Source organism: Otolemur garnettii, unplaced genomic scaffold (assembly GCF_000181295.1).
Source record: "Otolemur garnettii isolate 467f Iridium unplaced genomic scaffold, OtoGar3 scaffold00070, whole genome shotgun sequence".
NCBI lineage: Eukaryota > Metazoa > Chordata > Mammalia > Primates > Galagidae > Otolemur > Otolemur garnettii.
Window position 1 is genome coordinate 308,739 of NW_003852465.1, and position 21,008 is coordinate 329,746.

Consider the following 21,008-nt stretch of genomic DNA (forward strand, 5'->3'; position numbering starts at 1 on the left):
AAAAAAAAAAACTTGTTGAGAGATAGATAATATAAAAAGATTTGGATGGAAAAAGTAAAAAGTGGAGGGTGGCATTCAAGGGTACATTTTCTGTTAGATTTCTCTTTGTTTCTTTATAAACAGAGTTATCATATGCTTAAAATGCAAACGTCATGGTAGTCTCAAATCAAAAAACTTACAACACACACACACAAAATAAAAATCAAGAAATTAGAACACCCTACCAGAGAAAATTACTTTAATCAAAAAAAAAAAGAAAAAAAATAGGAAGGAAGTGAAAAAAAAGAGAGAGAGAGAGTGTGTTCCACAAAATAACCACAAATCAAATACCAACTCGGCAATACTAAGTCCTTACCTTTCAATTATAACATTGAATATGAACAGATTAAACTCTTCAATCAAAATGGATAAAATACCAAAAGCTGACTATATGTTGACTGCAAGAAACCACTTTACCTGCAAAGGCACACATAGTCTGAAAGTTAAAGGATTAAAAAAAAAAAAGATATTTCATGCAAATAGAAACAAAAAAGGACAATTAATGCTGATATAATGGTCTTCAAAACAAAAGCTATAAAAAGAAACAAAGAAGGTTATTATATAATAACAAACAGCTCAATTCAGCAAGAGGATATAGCAATTCTAAATATATATGTGCCCTAAATTGGAGTACACAGATATATTAAAGCAAATATTATCATAGCCAAAGAAAGAGACAGACACCAATACAATGCTCGTTGGAGACCTCAACACCACTCTTGCAGCAGTGGATGGATCATCCAGACAGAAAATCAACAATGAAACATTGAACTTAAGGTGCACTATAGATAAATGGACCTAATAGGTATTTACGGAACATTTCATCTAACGGCTGAAAAATACACATTCTTCTCAGTTCATGAATCATTCTCAAGAACAGACCACATGAGTGGCCACAGGTAAGTACCTAAAAATTTCAAAATCTGAAAACACACCAAGTTGTTTTCTTTGATGACAATGGAATAAAACTAGAAATCAGTAACAAAAGGAACACTGGAAAATATACAACTACATGGAAATTAAACAATATACTCCTAAATGACCAGTGGGTCAAGGAAGAAATTAAGAAGGAAATTAAAAGACTTCTTGAAATAAATGAAAACATGACATCTCAAAACCTGTGGGATACAGTGAAAGCTGTGATGAGAGAAAAGTTTACAGTAATAAGGGCTTACAGCAAAAAAAGTAGAAAAGCTTAAAATAAGCAACCTATTGATACATCTCATTGAAATAGAAAAATGAGCAAATCTACACATAATAGAAGGAAAGAAATAATAAAAATTAGAGCAGAAATAAATGAAACTAAACAAGAAAAATGAAATTAAACATGGGTTTTTTGAAACATAAACCAAATAAATACACATTTAGCCATACTAAGAAAAAAAGAGAAGACCCAAATAAATAAAATCAGAGATGAAAACACAGAGATTACAAGTCACACTGTAGAAATCCAAAGCATTAGAGAATACTATGAGCAACTATCCACCAATCAATTGGATAACCCAGAAAAAAGGGATAAATTTCTAGATAAGGACAATCTAGTAAGATGAAAGCAGGAAGAAATCCAAAACCTGAATAAACCAGTGACAAGTTATGAGACAGAAACAAAAATAAAAAAATCTGCCATCAAAGAAAAGCCTGGAACCTGATGGATTCTTTCCTGAATTCTAACAAGCATACAAAGAACTAATACCAATCCTATTTAAAATATTCAAAAAAGAGAGGAAGAAGGGATACTGTCAAATTCATTCTACAAGGCTTCTATCACCTTGATACAAAAACTAGACAAAGACACAGCAAAAAAGGAAACTACAGGTCAACATCTCTGATGAACACAGAGACAAAAATCCGCGACAAAATACTAGCAAACCAAATTCACCAGCACATTGGAAAGATTATTTACTGTGATCAAGTGGGACTCATTCCAGGGATACTAGGATGATTCAACCGAATGCACATCAACGTGATTCATCATATCTACAGAACAAGGGATAAAAACCATATGGTCATTTCAATTGATACTGAAAATCCACTTGATGAAATTCAACATTCCTTCATGATAAAAATTCTCAGAAAACTGGGTATAGAAGGAAACTACTTCCACAGGTTAAAAACCATACATGACTGACCCATGGCTAGTATCATACTTCATGGGGAAAAGCTGAAAGACTTTCCATAAGATCCGGAGCAAGACAAGGATGTCCACTTTCCCCACTGTTATTCAACATAGTACTGGATGTTCTAGCTAGAACAATCAGACAAGAAAAAGAAATATCCACATTGGAAAACAAGTCAAATTATCCTTTTTGCAGAAGGTATGATCTTATATCTAGAGAAACCTAAGAACCCTACCCCAAAATTATTAGAACTGATGAATTCAGTAAAGTTTCAGGATATAAAATCAACATACAAAAGTAAGTAGAATTTCTACATGTCAACAGGAAACAATCTGAAAAAGAAACCAAGAAAGTAATCCCAGTTACAATAGCTACGAATAGTCTCTAGGGATAAACTTAACCAAAGAAGTGAAAGTTCTGTATAATGAAATCTATAAAACACTGATGTAAGGAATTGAAGAGGACACATCGCCATGCTCATGGCTCAGGAGAGTCAATATTGTTAAAATGCCCACATTACCCAAAGAAATCTACAGCTTCATTGCAATCCCCAACAAAATACTAATGACATACTTCACAAAAACAGAAAAAAATAACCCTTCAATTTATATGGAACCAAAAAAAGTTCCAGAATAGCCATCCTGAGCAAAAAGAACAAAACTGGAGGAATCACATCGCCTGACTTCAAAGAGCTGCAGTAATCAAAACAGCCTGGTACTGTCACAATGAATTAATGAATGAATGATACAAGATCCTTCTCCCTTGTCGTACAAAAAAATAAAATCAAAAGGAATAAAGGCTTACACCTAAGACTGGAAACGACTGAGTGACTAAAAGAAAGCTTCAAGGAAATGCTTCAAGACGTTGGTCTGAGCAAGGATTTCTTGAGTAATAAATATCCCAATGCCCAGGCAACCAGAGTATAATTAGACAAATGAGATCACAACAAACTAAAAAAATTTTCACAGCAAAGAAAACAATCAACAAAGATATACTACTAGTGTGTACCCATAATAATTTTAGCAAGGAAGGAAGGGAGGGAGGGAGGATGCCCTAGTAAATGTTAAATTTTCTCATAAAAGTAATTTATATTTAAATTTGACTGATGATATTCTAATGGAGACCAAGGAGTTTAAATAGTATGGGGAATAAAAATCAAAGCTTATACTCTACACATATACATTGGTTTGAATTTAATAACTCTTTTTGTGGAGTTGGTGAAAGTTACCAGTATTTGGACATAAAATAATGTAAAAAAAGTATTTAATCTGCATGATAAGATGACAGATATCTGCACGTAATGTCTAAGATGTCTACAAATGATTAAAAGAAGAGTGAGGACATGACAAATGAATTAATTACTCACTACTTGAAGTTTCTAATATTATTGAAGGTAATTTCACAATTAGACAGGAAGAATGAGGAGATACTGATGGAGGGTTGAGTGTTTACTAAATAGACATCAGAGCTATTTCAAATATTCTCTCCCATAATATTGAAATAACACAGTCGGAAGCTACATTATAGATACCATAATGCATAGAGCGGGGAATAATAACAAATCGTAGTCCTCGACATCAGGAAGTTTACAATTACAATCATCTCCTCTTACCTGTGGGTTTACTTTCTACAATTTTAGTTACCACAATCGGAAAATAGGTAAACACATCACAGTAAGATATTTTTTAATAGAGAGAAAGAAGACACCAAGTTCACATAACTAAATGTTCTATTGTTATAATGGTTCTATTTTATTATTAGTTATTGTTGTTACTCTTTTACTGCGTCTAATATTTTTTTTTTTGAAACGGAGTCTCAAGCTATCACCCTAGGTAGAGTGCCGTGGCATCACAGCTCACAGCAACCTCAAACTCCTGGGATTATGCAATTCTCTTGCCTCAGCCTCCCAAGTCGCTGGGACTACAGGCTCCTGCCACAATACCCAGCTATTTTTTTGTTGTAGTTGTCATTGTTTTAGCTGGCATGGGCCGGGTTCAAACCCACCAGCCTAGGTGTAGGTGGACGGCGCCCTACCCACTGAGAATGTGCACCACTCTACCATGTCTAATTTATAAATAAACTTCACAGGCATGTATGTGCAGGAAAAGAGAGAATATATTGGGTTCAATACTATTCGTGGTTTCAGACATCCACTGGGGGTCTTGGAACGCATGCCCTGCAGATAAGGGAAGATTGTTGTATTATTGAAGATAAAGCAAAAACAAATAACTCCAGTGTAACTCAGAATGCATTAAATAGGCTGATAGACTTTCCTAAATGGCAAAGCAAACACACAGGAGAGAGGGCTTAAGTGACTTTAAACGTATAAGGAAAGCTTTTGTGCCAATGGTAGAGTTTAAATTGGGTCTGAACAGAAAACTAACAGGCAAAAACGAACCCAGAAAGGCTTTCCAGGTGGTGAGGCTGAGCAGAGGTGTGGAAGAGGACAGGACAAACTCTGAAAGGGAACAGTGAAAATGGCCAGAATAAACCTTCAAAATCTATTCCGCAAATATCTTTTACTGAAAGGCCAGTGCGAAAATTTATATAATTGTCTTAAAAATGTTATTGAAAATGTGAAAAAGCCTAAAATACATATATATCTGAAAGAATCCAAATTCATTCAGAGTAGGTAGAATGATATCCAAAAACCACATTAAATCAAATTATTATTGTATAAAGATTGAAGTTTTCCGTTAAGTCATATTACCTGCCAAACTGTTTAACACCTAATAAGTGTTCAATAACAACTTGTTCCTAAATTAATTAAATAATAACTAATTAATTCATTTACTAATTGATAAAATAAATAAATTAATATCATTTCTATTGGGACATAGAAAAAATACATCTCAATGGAATAAATAAGTGAAGAGGCAGAGAAGTTGAAAATTGATTACTGCTTCAGTTATCTAACACATATGTAATTAAATCAGTATTTCTTGAGAGCAAGAATTATAAATTGAAAGGAAAAGGTACAAAAAACTCCCCCGTAAGCTACATTTGGGAAAAATCATTAATTACCTTTCTAGCAGGTAGAAGAAAAAAATAATTGCCTCAAAAATGATACGCAGATTACGAAATTCCATTTACCAGTATTTTTAAAGGTCTCAAAGAAGTGATAGAACCTGAATCTTGCCTACTGAATACAAGTTTAGGATATTCAAGGTTAACTGAAAGCAAATCATGGGTAATTGTTAGGGGGAAATTAAATAGAATAAGAGAAGGAATTTAAAATAGTTGAGAAAAATATGAAAGGCTTACAAATGCTTTTTCTAAGTGAGTTCGAATTTTTTAGACAACTCACAAGTAAGTTCTTTAGCATTGGGCCATGAATCACTTGGTCACATGATGCATAAAGCCCGAATGAAACATCAAATGCATTTATCAAATATTATATCCAAAGGTAAAATACTAGAAAATGATAGCACTGGCATGGCATTTCACAGACAGACAAAGTTTGCACTTAATTATAGTAAGTATTATCATTTGAAATGACAACCTTTGATAACACTCAGAAAGGCAAACATGAAACTTCTATTCCTCCTGTTCAGCAGACATCACCTGCTGGCATTTTATGATTGGCTGTGCACCAGCCCAGTCTTCTCATCAAATCTTTTTACTACCAGACAGTAATCTTCTTGGTGGCCCATTTACAATCAGTCCCCACATCAGAGTCATAAGGTATTAACGCAGAGCGGTTCCATTAAAGCTCTATGAATTTTAAATTAAGCCACCAATTCAGCTGATGCAACCTCAAGCAATTGAAGCTTTTGAAGGATACTTCCACTGATTGCTCTGTAACCCAGACAAGTCAGTTGCTCAGCACTTTAGCTTTGCAATTGTTAAAATAAGTTTTAAATATTCTTCCCTCCCATCCCTTAAAGAAATGGTGACAACGGGGGGTGGGGGTGGGGGGTGGGGGGGGATGTTTTTAGTAAAGTAGTTTAACTTGTAGAAAATAAGGACATTTAAGCTGATTCCTTATACCAAGGTCAAGCAATATCCCTGCCCTCTCAGACTTTTGTCAATGTGTTCAAATGAAAAGGACAGATGACTTTATTTCTTCAATTCTAGATTAGCTCAGATCCCTAATTGGATGTCAACTGGTTACTTAGTCAATAGCATCATCACATTTTTGCATGCTGCATAGATTCATGAGATGTTTCTTACAGAATTAACTTCAAGTTCATGAATTGAGTCAAAAACAGTATGTGAATTCTAATGTAAGAGCACACCACTCTCTAAAGTTCCCAGTCTGTGATTATCACTTTTACCACAAATGCCGAAACATCCTAGCTAGTAAAACGCTATGTAATTGTAAGCAAGTAATATTGCCAAGCATTTTCTCTTTTCATTTTTGACTCACATTCTGACTAGATCAAAAGAGATTCCTTGACTGGTTTTCTGTGTTTACACTGATACATAAAATAATACAAACATCTGACCAGTTGCCCCATTTTAAAAGGGGACAATTATACATTTCTAATAAATGCACACAAAACATTCCATCTGATACAAAGTCACTTAGAACGCATATTATATGGACTTGAGTAAAGTTTCCAAGGTGCTCCCCAACACAGTATCACTAACCACAAGTTGCTACAGGGTACGTGAAATGTAGCTAGTCTGAACTCAGATTTGCTAGAAGCATAAAATAATCTGCGAAATTTCAAAGGCTCAGTACAAAAAATATAAAATTTCTTCTTAATAATTTTATATTGGCTTTATATTATATAGAATCAATTATAATATTCCAGATACATATGATTAAATAAAATGTATTAATGTCACTGGTTCATTTTTACTATCTAATGCTGCCACTAGAAAATTTAAAATTATATGTGTTAACTTGCATCGTATTACCACCGCACAACACTAGACTGTCAAAAAAAAAAAAAAAAAAAAACCCCTCCTGAGCAAATAATCTTCTCCAATAAGAACAGTCAAAAGTTCTGGATCAATATATGGAGTAAAAATTGATCTATGCACAGGATTTAGAACAAACATTACGAGTGATGGGAAGGCAAACAAAAGAACAGGAAACAGTCTCTGCTGATTATTACACTGTGTCCTGAAATACACTGAGTGTCCTACCGCAGTTACCCTGATGTAAGAAAAGAACCTCTACATTGTGGAATTACATCAGAGAAACAAAAATACAAGTAACAAGTTTAATAACCATGTTATTATACTACACATAATCACAGACTGAATATCAACTTGTATAACAATCATATAGTAACCATTCTTATTGAATTATATAATTAACATCTGGACTTTCTAAAACTTTTACACATTATTTTATTGAAGATGAATGGGCTTTTCAAATTTCATACATACTAAAAAAAAAGTTTCATACATACTATGGATTATGGGTTTGAAAGTGTTATCAAGCGTTATTTAATTCTTTTACTTTTTCATTTTATATATCATCCACAAAAGGCTCATTTTGCTAACATTTAAAAAGGACCCTTTGTGCCCATGGATCATATAAAATTATATAATGAAATATTTATATGAAAATATAGGTCTTGTGGTTTGGATTAACAAAAGAGCAAAGTGTTCGAACATGAAAAAGACCACTTACAAAATTACACTCCATTCCCCTAATTATTCTGGTAATCGTATAATTCATTTTCCAAAGAATATTTAAATTTTCCTCTAACATTCTTCTCCCCCTCCCAATCTCATCCCCTTTATTTATTTTTCATGCAGCTTTTAACTCGGTAAAGTTGATGTCATGTCTTTGGAACATGCTATTAATGATGGTATATGACAATGAAAATTTTCAAATAAATCAAAATGTCACCCACCACTGCCAATCTTCCCTCATCATAGTTGGTCATCTAATGACAAAATAACCTTATAAAATCTCAATATCTAAGTAGTTTGCTTCAAAATCTCATGTCTCGGATTACTTTTTGTTGAAAAATATTTTTCAGGTCTAATGCCCTCAGTCTCTCCTTCTCATGCACGCACATGCTCTGTTCTTACTCTCTACCTCTCGTTCTCTTAATTTAAGCCAGATATATCGCACTAGCCCTTCCAGTGTCTGTTCGGATTCTTTCAGAATCATAATAACTCATTACTCTCCACCTTGCTTCTTGTTAGGTAGATTTGCTACCTAGGAATGTTTTATCCATTTTTCCAGGAAATATAACAAAAAATCAGGTAATAAAATACGTAAATTGTATCAAATGGTTTTCTACGTTGCCTTTACATTCTTCATAATTATCACATCATCAATTATCCAAGTATCATAGAATAAGACCAATGTTGGGGTTGAAGGATTTTACGTAAGTGCCAGAATTATAACCCTAATGTTACAGAAAGTTCATTAGTTATGAGTGCAATTCACCACTCAGAGGAAGCCAAGACAATAATTGTAATTTTTGAAAATTAAGGATTGAGTGTTCATGGATGCCTATGAAATCCGAACTTACACCCCTCATTTTTAAATGGTTGAATTAAAACCATTTCCCCAATTCTTTAAAACATCAATAAAAATTTAAAATAAGATATATGATGCAAGGCATACAGTCTTCAGATTGGCATTATTTCCTTTTCTATTATTCTGAGTACCAAAACTCATTTTCTCAGTGAATCAAGTTTAATAAGCAATGGAGCATAAATCCTTGTAAGAAAACATTAGGATCTCTGATAATATCTCTTCAGAATGCACATAGAACCAAGTAATTAATCAAATGAATACCTGGCAGAAATGTAAAGATCAGGGGTAGAGCATAGATTATCTCTGAGAGTACGCCATAATCCAGTATTAGGATTCTAGAACATGATCATGTTAAGATACAACTGGAAGACTGAATTCCTTAAGGCTTTATCTACTTACATGGTACATAAATCTTATATAATTGTTACTTCTTGAAAAAGAAAAAAATACTAGCTGGATCAAATTCAGAACACTTCTTGGACCATGTGTGCAACTGAGCATATGGCAAGTATCATATTATCCATGCTAACACGGGCCTCTCCAATTGGGCGTTCTCCTGCTGTGCAGCAGAGATGAGAGAGAGCGCCTGCCAGCATAGCCAGCCTTCTTCAACTTTTTCTTGCCATCACAGGAATGCCCAGGTATTCAGGGACTTTCATCCCTTGGAGATTGGTTGCTGGCTTATATATGACACAGAGCCCTGGCTTAGATCTTGAACTTTAAACTCATGTTTTATCTCCATTTATCAGTAAACTATGCATTAAAATTCTGGGCATTAGTCAAGTGAAAAGTTAAAAAGTACTCTCTTCATTCCCATTTTTCATTCTCCTTTGATATCTGTATATTTAGTCCTTTACCGATCACCTGGGAGAGGGAGTTGGGCAGGACAAAGTGGGATTTGAACATTCTGCATCCCTTGGCTTACCACCATTAAAAAAAAAAAATCTCAATATCAATCCTACTTAAGATAGTAGAAACTCTAGAAAAATGCTTAAAGGACAAAGTGATGTGTTCCTTTCTTTTAATCTTTAACACCTACTGTGATGTGCAGAGAGAGATCATGATTGTGGGGCCTAAAAGAAATGTTTAGTTTGGTAATCGTCAAAAATGATTCTAGAATTTTGTTTTGTTTGTGCGATGTGTGTCTTTCTTTTTCTTTCTTTCTTTTTTGGGGGAAGAGGTTTGGAGGAGTGTGGTACTAACATTATTCTTTTGAACTTTATGGGATATAAAGGTTTTATAGGAATCTTCAGAGAAATGGTGAGATGCAGAAATTTGAGAACCGCTGCTCTACAACTCGGAAACTAGTTAGGTGCAGGTGGGACACACTGAGAACTCCAGGTCTAAGCTGAAAATCTTTACTATGTTATTAGACATAAGGAAAACCTCTTATTTTCATCTCCAAGTTGAAGAAAATACACTCATTCTTAAATTTCATGTAAACACCTCATTAACACTTGGATAAACAAGGCAAAATACACATTCTGAAAATGACAATTTAAACATGTAGTCATTTCAATTATGTATGCCTTACAGTATCTCAAGAATTCAAATAAAGGAAAGAAAATATCTTACCTTCCATCTCGATCCCAGTCATACACCTCTACTTTGATTGTTCTGCCCATGAGAAAAACAAACACATGAAATGACTTAGCAAGAGCAAAATCATTTACGTATGCTTGAGAATTTAAACATAAAGCCATTTTCTTAGCTAAAATAGTGTATGTTTACAGGCTTTATAGATTTATTTAAAGCCGCCGATTTTGCTAATTTTATTAACATAATTCAATTTACATCTTAATGCAGGCGTCTACAATCGTTACTGAATTTTTAAAATGAGTAGGGAATGTGTATAGGAAAGCTTGTGTGGTTTGATCTAGCTTTTTGTGGGGAGGTATGAAGCCACTTGTCCACTCTCAAAAACCACCATCTTGAAGCCATCGTTCTCAAACTCAGCACTGATCAGAGTGGCACATGGCGGACTTTGCAAACCAAAGATTGGTAGATTTCTTTCCAGTTTTTTTTTGCCCAGGGCCAGGTTTGAATCCACCACCTCCGGTATATGGGGCTGTCGTCCTACTCCTTTGAGCCACAGGTGCTGCCCAGATTGGTATATTTCTTTCCCATAGTTTCTGGGTCAGCATGTCTGGGTTGAGGTCTGAGAATTTAAATTTCTACAAGGTTACCAGCTGATGCTGAAGCTGCTTATCAGGAACTACATTGTGAGAACAACTTTCTTAGGAAAAAGAATGCATCAAGTTAAATAAAGCTAAGATCTTACTAAATCATTAAAATGAGTCAAGTTGTATAACAAATTTCAAGTTATTGGTAATCAATAGCTTCTTCTATGATCCTGCTTAATTCAATTTCTATTTTCTTATATACAAGTAACAAGATGAGTAAAATAACAAAAGAGATCAGGTTTTTACTTTTCATTTGCTTTTGGGGGGATGGGTTAAGATTTTTACATTATAACCTTACAATAATGTTTCATAAGGAAATTAAAAATTTGATATTAAAAATATGTCAGATACTAAGTATATTGTGGAAAGATGATCAGGACCGCCTTGTCCAGCTACTGGTAAAACACTAAAATCTCCCTGTTACCCACCATGGAACCTTTAGGATTCAGCAATCATCACAGTAGTTATGCCAAATAGTATTTTAAGAGTATGTCAGGGTTGATAATTTCTCTAGCCATACTTTTATACCTCTTATATATTTACTTATTCTACACTAGAGGAACAGTATTACAGCCTTTCCTCAGATAAGAAAAAATTTGAAATAATTTATGAACAGTAAGTTAAAACTTAAACTCACATTCAATATGCTTTCAGTATAGCTTTGTGATTTTTTTTTTGTTTGTTTTTGGAAAATCAGTTCAATCAAATTTTTATTAGTCAAATCACTTCCCTTCCCCAAGTCATTATGGATTTTAAAAAGAGTTATTTAAAATTTTTGAATAAATCTTGGTACATACACATTTTTATAGTTAAAAAAATGTATGTAAAAATTGACTTAAGGTATTAGATATATAGTGAATATTGAAAATCCTCAGAAAAGTCGTCGTTTGCTTTACCTGTCATAATCTCCATTACATAATGCTCTGACTGAGATCTTGAATGCTTGCCATACAGGATTTAGAGTGTTTTTGACAACTTCTGTTTTATGACAAATTGTAAAACTGTTAAAAAAAAAAGTTTTCAGTTATTTCCATGACTCAATTATTTTAATTGATCTATTGTTTTCATCGTCTTTCCTCTCTTTCCTTTTCATGCAGAATAAATATTATCCGTCCCTCTGTTGCAGCAACTTTAGTTAATGGAAACAGATATGTGATTTTAAAACTTTAAAGATTACCTCACTATAAAATATATTGCAATAAGTTTACCAAAAGTAATCTTCGAGTTTAACAGATCCTAACCCTGCTGTGTAAACAGTCTCTAGAAAAATTCTGGTGATTAAAGAAATTTGATCAAGTAAAGAATATGCATCCCTCACTAAGATTTTTTTTTTTTTAGACAGAGCCTCAAGCTGTCCCCCTGGGTAGAGTGCCGTAGCTTCACAGCTCACAGCAACCTCCAACTCCTGGACTCAAGCGAGTCTCCTGCCCCAGCCTCCCAAGTAGCTGGGACCACAGGAGCCCACCACAACACCAAGCTATTTTTTGGTTGCAGCCATCATTGTTGTTTGGCGGGTCCAGGCTGGATTCGAACCCGCCACCTTAGGTGTATGTGGCTGGCGCCTTAGCCACTTGAGCCACAGGTGCCGAGCCACCTCACTAAGATTATTAAAGTCAACAGTAACCCTGGGAAGAGCAGTTTATTGGAATACTGGGACAGAAACACAGTTGAGTTTAAGAAAGAGAAGAGCAACCAAAAACTGAGGCACGGTGTCAGTGTGTGAACATTTTTTAGTCATTTCATTTTTTAGTCATGTTTGTGAAGAGAAAAAGAGAAATTGGGAAAGAAAAAGCTTAAAAGGAAAGATTAATTAAAAAATAATATTTTGGGGGTTGTATCTGTTGTAATTTCAATTTTCATTTTAAGATGGAAAAAATAACAGCAAGGTTTTATGCTAAGAGAAAAACTCCTATAGAGAGGTAACCATTTATGATGCATAAAAGAAAGGAGAGAAAGTCTGGAACAACATCTTTTAAGTAGATAACAGTACATGGCATTCCAGGCCTCAGCGGTGGAATTGGCCTTGGCAGTACAGATGGTCACTCTGCAGAAATGTTTGCAGAGCTTGGGAGTAGATATTATGATGGGATCTTGAGGAAGACCTCCAATTACTTCCATGCTCCTTTTTTTTTTTTTTTTTTTTAAGATAGAATCTCATTCTGTTGCCCTGGGTAGAGTGCCAGGGCATCAGACTAGTTCACAGCAACCGCAACCTCAAACTGTTGGGCTCAAGAGATCTTCTTGCCTCAGTCTCCCAAATAGCTGGGACTGCAGGTGTCCACCTGTATGCCTGGCTAGATTTTTCAACTATTAGTAAAGATGGGGTCTTACTCTTGCTCAGGCTGCTCTTGAACTCCTAAACTCAAGCAAGCTACCCACCTTGGTCTTCCAGACTGCAAGGATTGCAGGCAGGAGCCACCGTGCCTGGCCTGCTTTCATGCTTTCATGTTCTTATGTAATAAGAAGTATGATCATGAGAAAGAATGAGGAGGGGCAGAAGTGCTGAAGTGTCTGGGCTAAAGGGCAAGTTCATAGACTGTAAAAAAGGAGAAGGACTCCTAGGAAGCCCAAGGGCCCATTAAGATAACATCATGGATGTACAGTGAGACCCCTCAAGGTGGGGCTCTTTCTTTATAAACTGCTGGCTCTATCTATGACGAATTCCCAAAGGGGTAGAATCCCTGCAGCCTTAAACTTGGTTCTCCATTCAAATTCCAGCATTGTTTTCACCAAACCATTTAATCTCCAGACATCCATCAACTCCTAGAAATGTTCTTGGCTAATGTAAATTTATGTACCTATTCATGAGCTAGAAAATATTTAAAATGATTTTGATGAAAACAATACCTAGATCCAGCCTTCACTAAGACCCTAGTCATGAAGCATTCCAAATGCAAAGCTCTCTCTAGCAATCATGTCACATGAGAATATTACGTAATTATAGTGAATATTCTGCACCTAACCCCATACAGAAAAATATTCTCCACAAGTCCATTTCCTCCCCTCATGCAAGAGAGATTGGTTCTGTAAGAAACATAATATTGTATAAAGGATCAAGTTTTCATCACAAGACTTATGGCAATAGTGCCCTCTCTACTTCCCAGTAACACCCTGGTCCATCTAAGAAAACTATGTCACTACATGGACAAAGCTGAGGGGGATGTATTTGTGGTCAAATATTCTCAGAGTGACTCACCTGAAGCAATTTAGGAGCCACTAGGGGCAAAAGGCATTGAAAGAAAGAAAGAGAGAAGACAGAGAAGACTCCGAAAAAGAGGATCAAGATGTCCAAAGCAGAGGAGATGGGGAGAAAGATGTGGGGGACTGGAGAAGAACAGACAGGAAACAAATGAGAAAAAGCAAATGTACAGAAAAATGGTTAAGAGAAATTCAGAGAGATCAAATTACAATGGAAAGGCATAGTTGTTGTGTGGGTTTGTCTCAAAAGCAGGCATCTGTCTTCCTGCACAATCATATGATACATTCTTGAAGATCTAGGAGTGGTATTTTTCTTCTCTTGTGTCATATTCTGATATATTACAAGTCTGGTTTGGTGGTAGATATAGGTAGACAGCTAGAGAGATGACAGCTGGAAGGATGGAGGAAAGAGGGGGACCAGCTCACCATCTTAGAATCATATTCTCAACAAGCTACTAATTTTTTGTCCTCTTTGCTTACGGTGAACTCAAAAATTTCTGTTATCATGCTAGTATCACCGGCTGCAGTAATTAAATACTTCTACACTCAAAATTTTCCTCTTAAGAAAGTGACTCAACTTCGTGAGAGATGTATGAGCTGGGTAGTCATCTGTCACCCATTAATCATTCTCATTCTTAATGCATTAGATACAATACAGACAGTAAAATCTCACTGCTAAGAATTCCAGGGCTGGTGTAACTAGTGAAAATTCTGACAGGAGTCTGTTGTAGCTTTTTCTAACAACCGGTAGTGTTTCTATATAAATATGTGTGTATCACAAATAGTATTACGAGAAAATATATTTTATGATACTAAATAACCTATGTAGGGATGCTTTAAATGAAGCCATTGACCTAAAATGGTTATTCTAAAGGAAAATTATTAACCACTTATCAATACATATCAAGTAGCTAAATAAATGTGAAAGCAAGAAAATAAGAATTTATAATCATCTATTATATAGTTTTTATTAATGTTTCTACTAAAAAGAATAAAAATAGAAAATCCAGGAAGCAAGGTGTTTATACAGAAGGAGACATAGGAACACTGTGACTCAAGAAATTTTGAATCATTCTTCAGTTTTTCTCTGCCCTGAAATGAAGAGCAAGTATGTTTTGTCCTGTCCAATGTTTTTCATATGATTAAAATTAGTGTTTGAATGCAAATGATACTCTGACATTTTACCACCAAAACAGGAGAAACAGAAAAACCTATAATATGATATCCTAACAAAAATATCCAACAGGTGCCAAGTAGCTGTATCCACAAAAATCTCCAAACAGTAAATCATCATGAAAAACTGCCCAGGGTATTCACTCTAAATAGCAAATGCTTTATTTTCACGCAACATTTTACACACTAACTCTGTATGTTATTTGTTAGATAATTTCATTTGTAAGTGTAACAGTAGTGACAGATAGTTTTTTCATTCTATCTTCCTTATTTCTCATTTCCAAACAATGTTCTCTCTTTAGCTGATATTTTATTACACAGAGTCAAGGAAAACAAAAAAAGAAACATCACACTAAAAGATAATAAAAGATAATAGCTAATGTGCAAGTTCTTCCTATGAGTCAGGCCAACTTCTAGCTAGATGAATGAATGAGAGAGAAGAGTCAACTCAATCTTCTCTACAACCCTATGAGTTAGTCATGATTATTGCCCCATACTACTATGAGGAAATGAGGTCTCACAAAGGTTAAAAATTTGCCCATGGTCCCACAGTCATTAAGTATTAAGGGTCAGGAATTAAATCTAGACAACAAAAAGTAACAATATTTTTAACTACTGAGCATTCCCACAAGTCCTGACAATATAAGTCACAAAAAACAATAGTCAAAAGAAATTTATGGCAAAGCCATATGCAATAAATTATACTCTATAGCCCATGAATACATATTCAAAACACATAGAAATCATGTGACTGCCTAATGTCTAGTCATGACTGCCAAAAATATTCAAATTGCTAGAATATAATGAAAAGTTTTACTGAAGGATAGACTCAGATATTATTGATTTAAAAACTGTAGTATTAAAAAAAATCCATAAACTGTAGCATCCTAAAATCCATATCCTTCTTTAAGAATGTGGCTCAACTTATAACAAAATACATTTGTTTCAGCATTTGAGTTTCCATAAAATGTAATTCTTCTACACTATTAAGGAAATATAATTTCATTTAAAAGTAAAGATAAAAGATGTCTATGAAACTGAAAATCATTTAAGTATTAAACAAATCATATAAAATGCTTATAAGGTTACACATTGTGTTGAGATTCAAAATCATACAATTCTTAAAATACTAACATATTTTAAGCCAATTATCCATCTTTTCTCTGACAAAAAGATAATTCAAATATTTTCCTTACCCCAAAGTTAAATTGCATAAAAGATAAATGTACCTGCCATCTTCATTACTTCGATAAAATACGAGAAAGGGATCTGATTTTCCAAAGAAGTCCTTCTTATCCAATTTGTTTGCACAAAATTGCATCAGAACAGCATCCTAAAAACAAAATTAATGAATAGCTCAAAACCTGGGCTATAAATAACTAGAAACCACATGTCACAAACAAGACTTGACAAGAAAATAAATACGCCACTTTAATGCAAATGGCCAAGTGTGGGAGTCTCAGACAACATAAAATTGGTTTTTAAACAACTAATGCAACTTTGAAAAGTAGTGAGATACTTTGGACATTCCTCCCTTCCCAATCTTCTGTTGAAATTTGGTCCCCCATGGTGGAAGTGAGGCCAGGCTGGAGGTGCTTGGGTCATGGGGCCATAGTCCTCTTGAATGGCGTGATGTTATCTATTAAAAGAACCTGGCATCTCCCCTCAGTCCTGCTTCCCTTGGCTTGCCATGTGGTGCCTGCACCCCTTTGCCTTCGCCATGAGGGGAAGCAGCCTGAGGCCCCACCAGAAGCACATGCTGATGGCACACTGACTACACAACCTGCAGAACCATGGGCCAATTGTACCTCTTTTCTTTATAGATTATCCAGCCTCAAGTATTCTTTTATCACAATACACAATAGACTAAGACTGTGAGGCTTTTAAAACATGGAAGAAATTGTATTGATCACAAATGAAATACTTCAAGGTTTTGCATTTGGGATACATGCAGAATCTTTAACATGGTCTACAAAGGCCATCATTAAGTGAGCTATGACCAGCTTCTTCCATCTTCATCTGGCAAATTTTTCTTCAGTCATCCCTTACTGCCAGCCCCAGCAAACACTCACAGCCCATTCCTTCCTTAGGACTTTACACTCCCAGTGGGAAGCTATATACTGCTGTCAGAGCCTAGTCCACCCTTCAAAGCGATTTTGGAACCCCTTTCCTGGAATGTCCATTAAAGCCATCATTGTATTACCCTTGATATCCTGAATGCCGTAAGAATGTCTTCCTTTCAATATTTCCTTTATCTTTGGATAAAGAAAAAGTCACTGGGGCCAGATCAGATGAGTAGGGAGAGTGCTCTCATACAGTTTTTTGTTTTCTGTCTAAAACATCCCTCACAGACAGTGCTGTGTGAGCTGGTGCACTGTCATGATGCAACAGCCATGAGTTCTTGGTGAAAAGTTCAGGTTGTTTTCATCTAACTTTTTCACGCAGCCTTTCAGCAATTTCAAATAGTAAAGTGGTTAATTGTTTGTCCACTTGGTACAAATTCATAATGAATAATACCTCTGATACCAAAAAAGGTTAACAATATTGTTTTGATTCTTGATTTGGACTGAGGGAACTTTTTTGGTTGTGGAGAATTTGCTGACTTTCAAAGTACTTTGACACTTTGTTTCTGAGTCATATTGGTACACTTACACTTCACCACCAGTGACAACTTGGATTTGACACTGTATTTTAGACTCTCCTTTGTTTTTGTTCATCATTTAGCTCCTTGGGGACCACATTTGCACACACCTTTCTCATGTCAAGTTTCTCAGTTAATATTTTCTTAACTGTTTCTCTAGTAATGTTTAATTGATCTGCTGTGCTTCTCATAGTCAGACAATGAGTTTTTGCAATGTTTTCATCAGTTCTGTTCATTACTGCCTGCCCTGACCTTTCTTCATCAGTGAGGCTTTATCTCCCCTCAGAAAAACATTTAATCCATGGCATTAAGCCCATAAACATAGACTAACATGTACCTGATTTCACTCTTGCCAAGTTTAACAAGACATTTAATGTTTTGTCATTGTTCTAATTCAAACTCTGACATTCATGAGACACCACACAAAAACATGCAACAGCAATAATGAACACCAATCAGCAAACTACTGCCACATGTCAACATGAACACAGCTGAGAGACATTGATATACCATGGTTATCAGACCGCCCTGAGTGTTTGTACAGTGCTGCCAATGTAAGTACATGGTAGCAAGTTCATGTACTTAATTATCAGACCTTGTACTTATCTCCAGACTTGTCAAGTTGTACACATTAAATATGTACAGCTTTTTGTATGTCAATTGTAACTCAATAAACTTGGCTTTTAAATAGATATATTTTACAGATGTATAAATTAGAGTTCCAAGGACATAATCTCACACAGATGAAGCATGAAAGGGCAAGACTAAAATTTAGTATCCTGACTTTAAAGTCTATGCTCATGGCACAGCAAATTAATAACTGGTAGCTTGTTTTCAAGGAAAGAACATGTAGATTTACAAGGTATGATGGGTGATCTAAAATTATTTCATTCAAAATTCTAAATGATAATGCCTGATTCTTTTAACGATCCCCAAAACCAAAATAAGAATTTCTTCTGAAGTAACTATAAACATTGCTTTAAATATACTTGTGCATTCTATTATACTACCATAGTGATAAATACCATTTTAGGTTGGCAAGTATTCATAATGATGCTGATTAATAAGAAAATTGTTAAGAAACTGAAACAGAACATAGAAAAGATGAAGTTACACCAAGATTCTAAGACGTAGAGATAAAAGGTTAGATCTATAATTTCTAAGTATGAGAACACGTGTTTACTCATTGAAAGATAATTCCAAATATTCTTAAAGATTTAGTAGTAAAAAGAGAGAGAGGTCACTTAGTCATAGATTCCCCTTCATTTGAACAGAAGCTGTGGAATTTTTCATGTCCTTAAAGCAAGACAATAGAATTGAAAGGGGAAGACATGTAAGATGCAGCCAGTCCATATTCAACCTCTGGCCTCAGTGTCTTGACTCCATTTATACATAGAACTGAAAAGAAAGTATTCATTGTGTACTTTCATAAAATCATCTCAATGAGTTTAAGATTTGGACAAAATCCCATGTTAATATCACTATAAAGAGCATGTACCTGATTAACTACAAGCTTCCTTTTCTCTTTCCTCCTTCATTATACAAACACATATTATCATTTACATACACAAATTCAGAGACAAAAATATAAAAGATTACATGACATAATTGAAAAAAAATTGTTATTTTAACTAAAAAAGTAGACTGGTTGGCAATATTTCTAAATTTAAATAGTTATGGAATTTGTGTAAGCCATTTTAGTGTATACAAAATGCTTTGAGATACATTATATCGTTAAATTTAATGTTACAGAAGATATTTATCAGAGCCAGAAGAATATTTTAACTAGAATGTTGTAACTAGTAACTGGTTCATAGTGGGGGGGGGTGTTCCCTTCCAATAGGAAAAGTAAACTTTAGGGAGGTCAAGGGACTTGATAAGACAAAGTACGAATTAGGAGCAAAACCCAGTCAACTTCATTCTGACGGTCTTTACCAGCATTATACTGTGGGTAGGTCCTAGACGTTTCATTGATGGGAAAACTGAGACTGATAAGTCCATGACCTGCCCAGGGGGCATACATAATGGGAGGAAGAAGAAGAAGCCTCAATTTGCATGCATTTTAAACTACTTACATTTTACTATTAAAGCCTGTTATTATAGTTCTCTGTTGTTATCTCACTATTTTCCCCGCCTTAGAATCCCAGAGCTGTGGAACCAATCAGAATACTCAGTTTCTACCATTTACTGGCAAATAATATCATATGGTTTTCTGAGCATATTGTGTCAGAAATATATGATGTAAATAAAGGCACATTATCTAAAATTTAAAAAGATAATGTCTTGAGATAAATAAAATAAACTATAGCACTCTCTATAAAATGTGTGGCCAATGTCAAAGTATTAAACTTTGGGCATTTGGGGAGAGAGATTGTTCCAACGATCATCAAGCAATAAAAAGTAAAGAGTCATAGGGGTACAATCTGAGACGATCCAGAGATAACAATTCCCAGAGATCCACTGGACCACACTAAACAGGTGATGCTGACTTCAGACTCAGTAAGCCGTCATAACCTCCAATGTGGAACGTCATGGCTATAGTCTCATTCTTAATGACAGTGAAATCATCAAATATGAGTCAATGGATGTAGAAGAGAATCACAACTAAAAATAGCAACTTTCTAAAAATACAGAGTATGCACACTATGGAGCCATATTCCTAGTTTCAGTGACAGCTTGTCCTTCCTTCAAATGTGGGCTTCCTAAGCTAATAAAAGATGGAGCCCGTGTAAGTTCTGGAGTAATTCATTTAGAAAAACGAGGGGAAATATCCCGAACAAAAGGGCTAAACTTGAGTTAACTAGAAATAGTCCTCCTGATTTACACACACATCTTTAAATATTTCTGCAGAAATTGAACTCATTGGTATAACTGCAATTCCTTACCCTACGGCTTATAAAACAATGTTGATATTAGTTTTTAATTTAATATTTTCAATTCCTTACTTCAATATCCTTTTCACCTATGAAATACAGTCTCTTTGGTCAAATATCTAAAATGTTATTTTACAGATTATAGAATTTCATGACATTTCTGCTACATTACTTGAGAATTAATTATTAAGTATTGTTTCAGAAACAACACTTCAAAGGAGTATCAGAATTTTTTTTAATCAAAAAAATATTTACTCACCCTGCAACAGTTTAATTCCTCTGCTGTAAGTATGATTGTACCACATTTCTTTCCTGGAATTCCTCTAAAAC

The 21,008-nt window shown here is 34.8% G+C and overlaps 1 protein-coding gene across 2 annotated transcripts in view; it reads right to left on the reverse strand.

The window, feature by feature from the left end:
- Positions 1-21,008, reverse strand: part of CPNE8 (copine 8) — a 205,969-nt gene that overhangs the window by 84,430 nt on the left and 100,531 nt on the right. For both annotated transcript variants that reach the window (XM_003793531.1, XM_023515353.1), the window contains exons 7-10: positions 20,938-21,001; positions 16,394-16,497; positions 11,690-11,794; positions 10,186-10,227 (exon numbers count right to left, since the gene is read on the reverse strand). In XM_003793531.1, the coding sequence (XP_003793579.1) occupies positions 10,186-10,227; positions 11,690-11,794; positions 16,394-16,497; positions 20,938-21,001 (315 nt within the window). The remainder of the gene's footprint in view (positions 1-10,185; positions 10,228-11,689; positions 11,795-16,393; positions 16,498-20,937; positions 21,002-21,008) is intronic.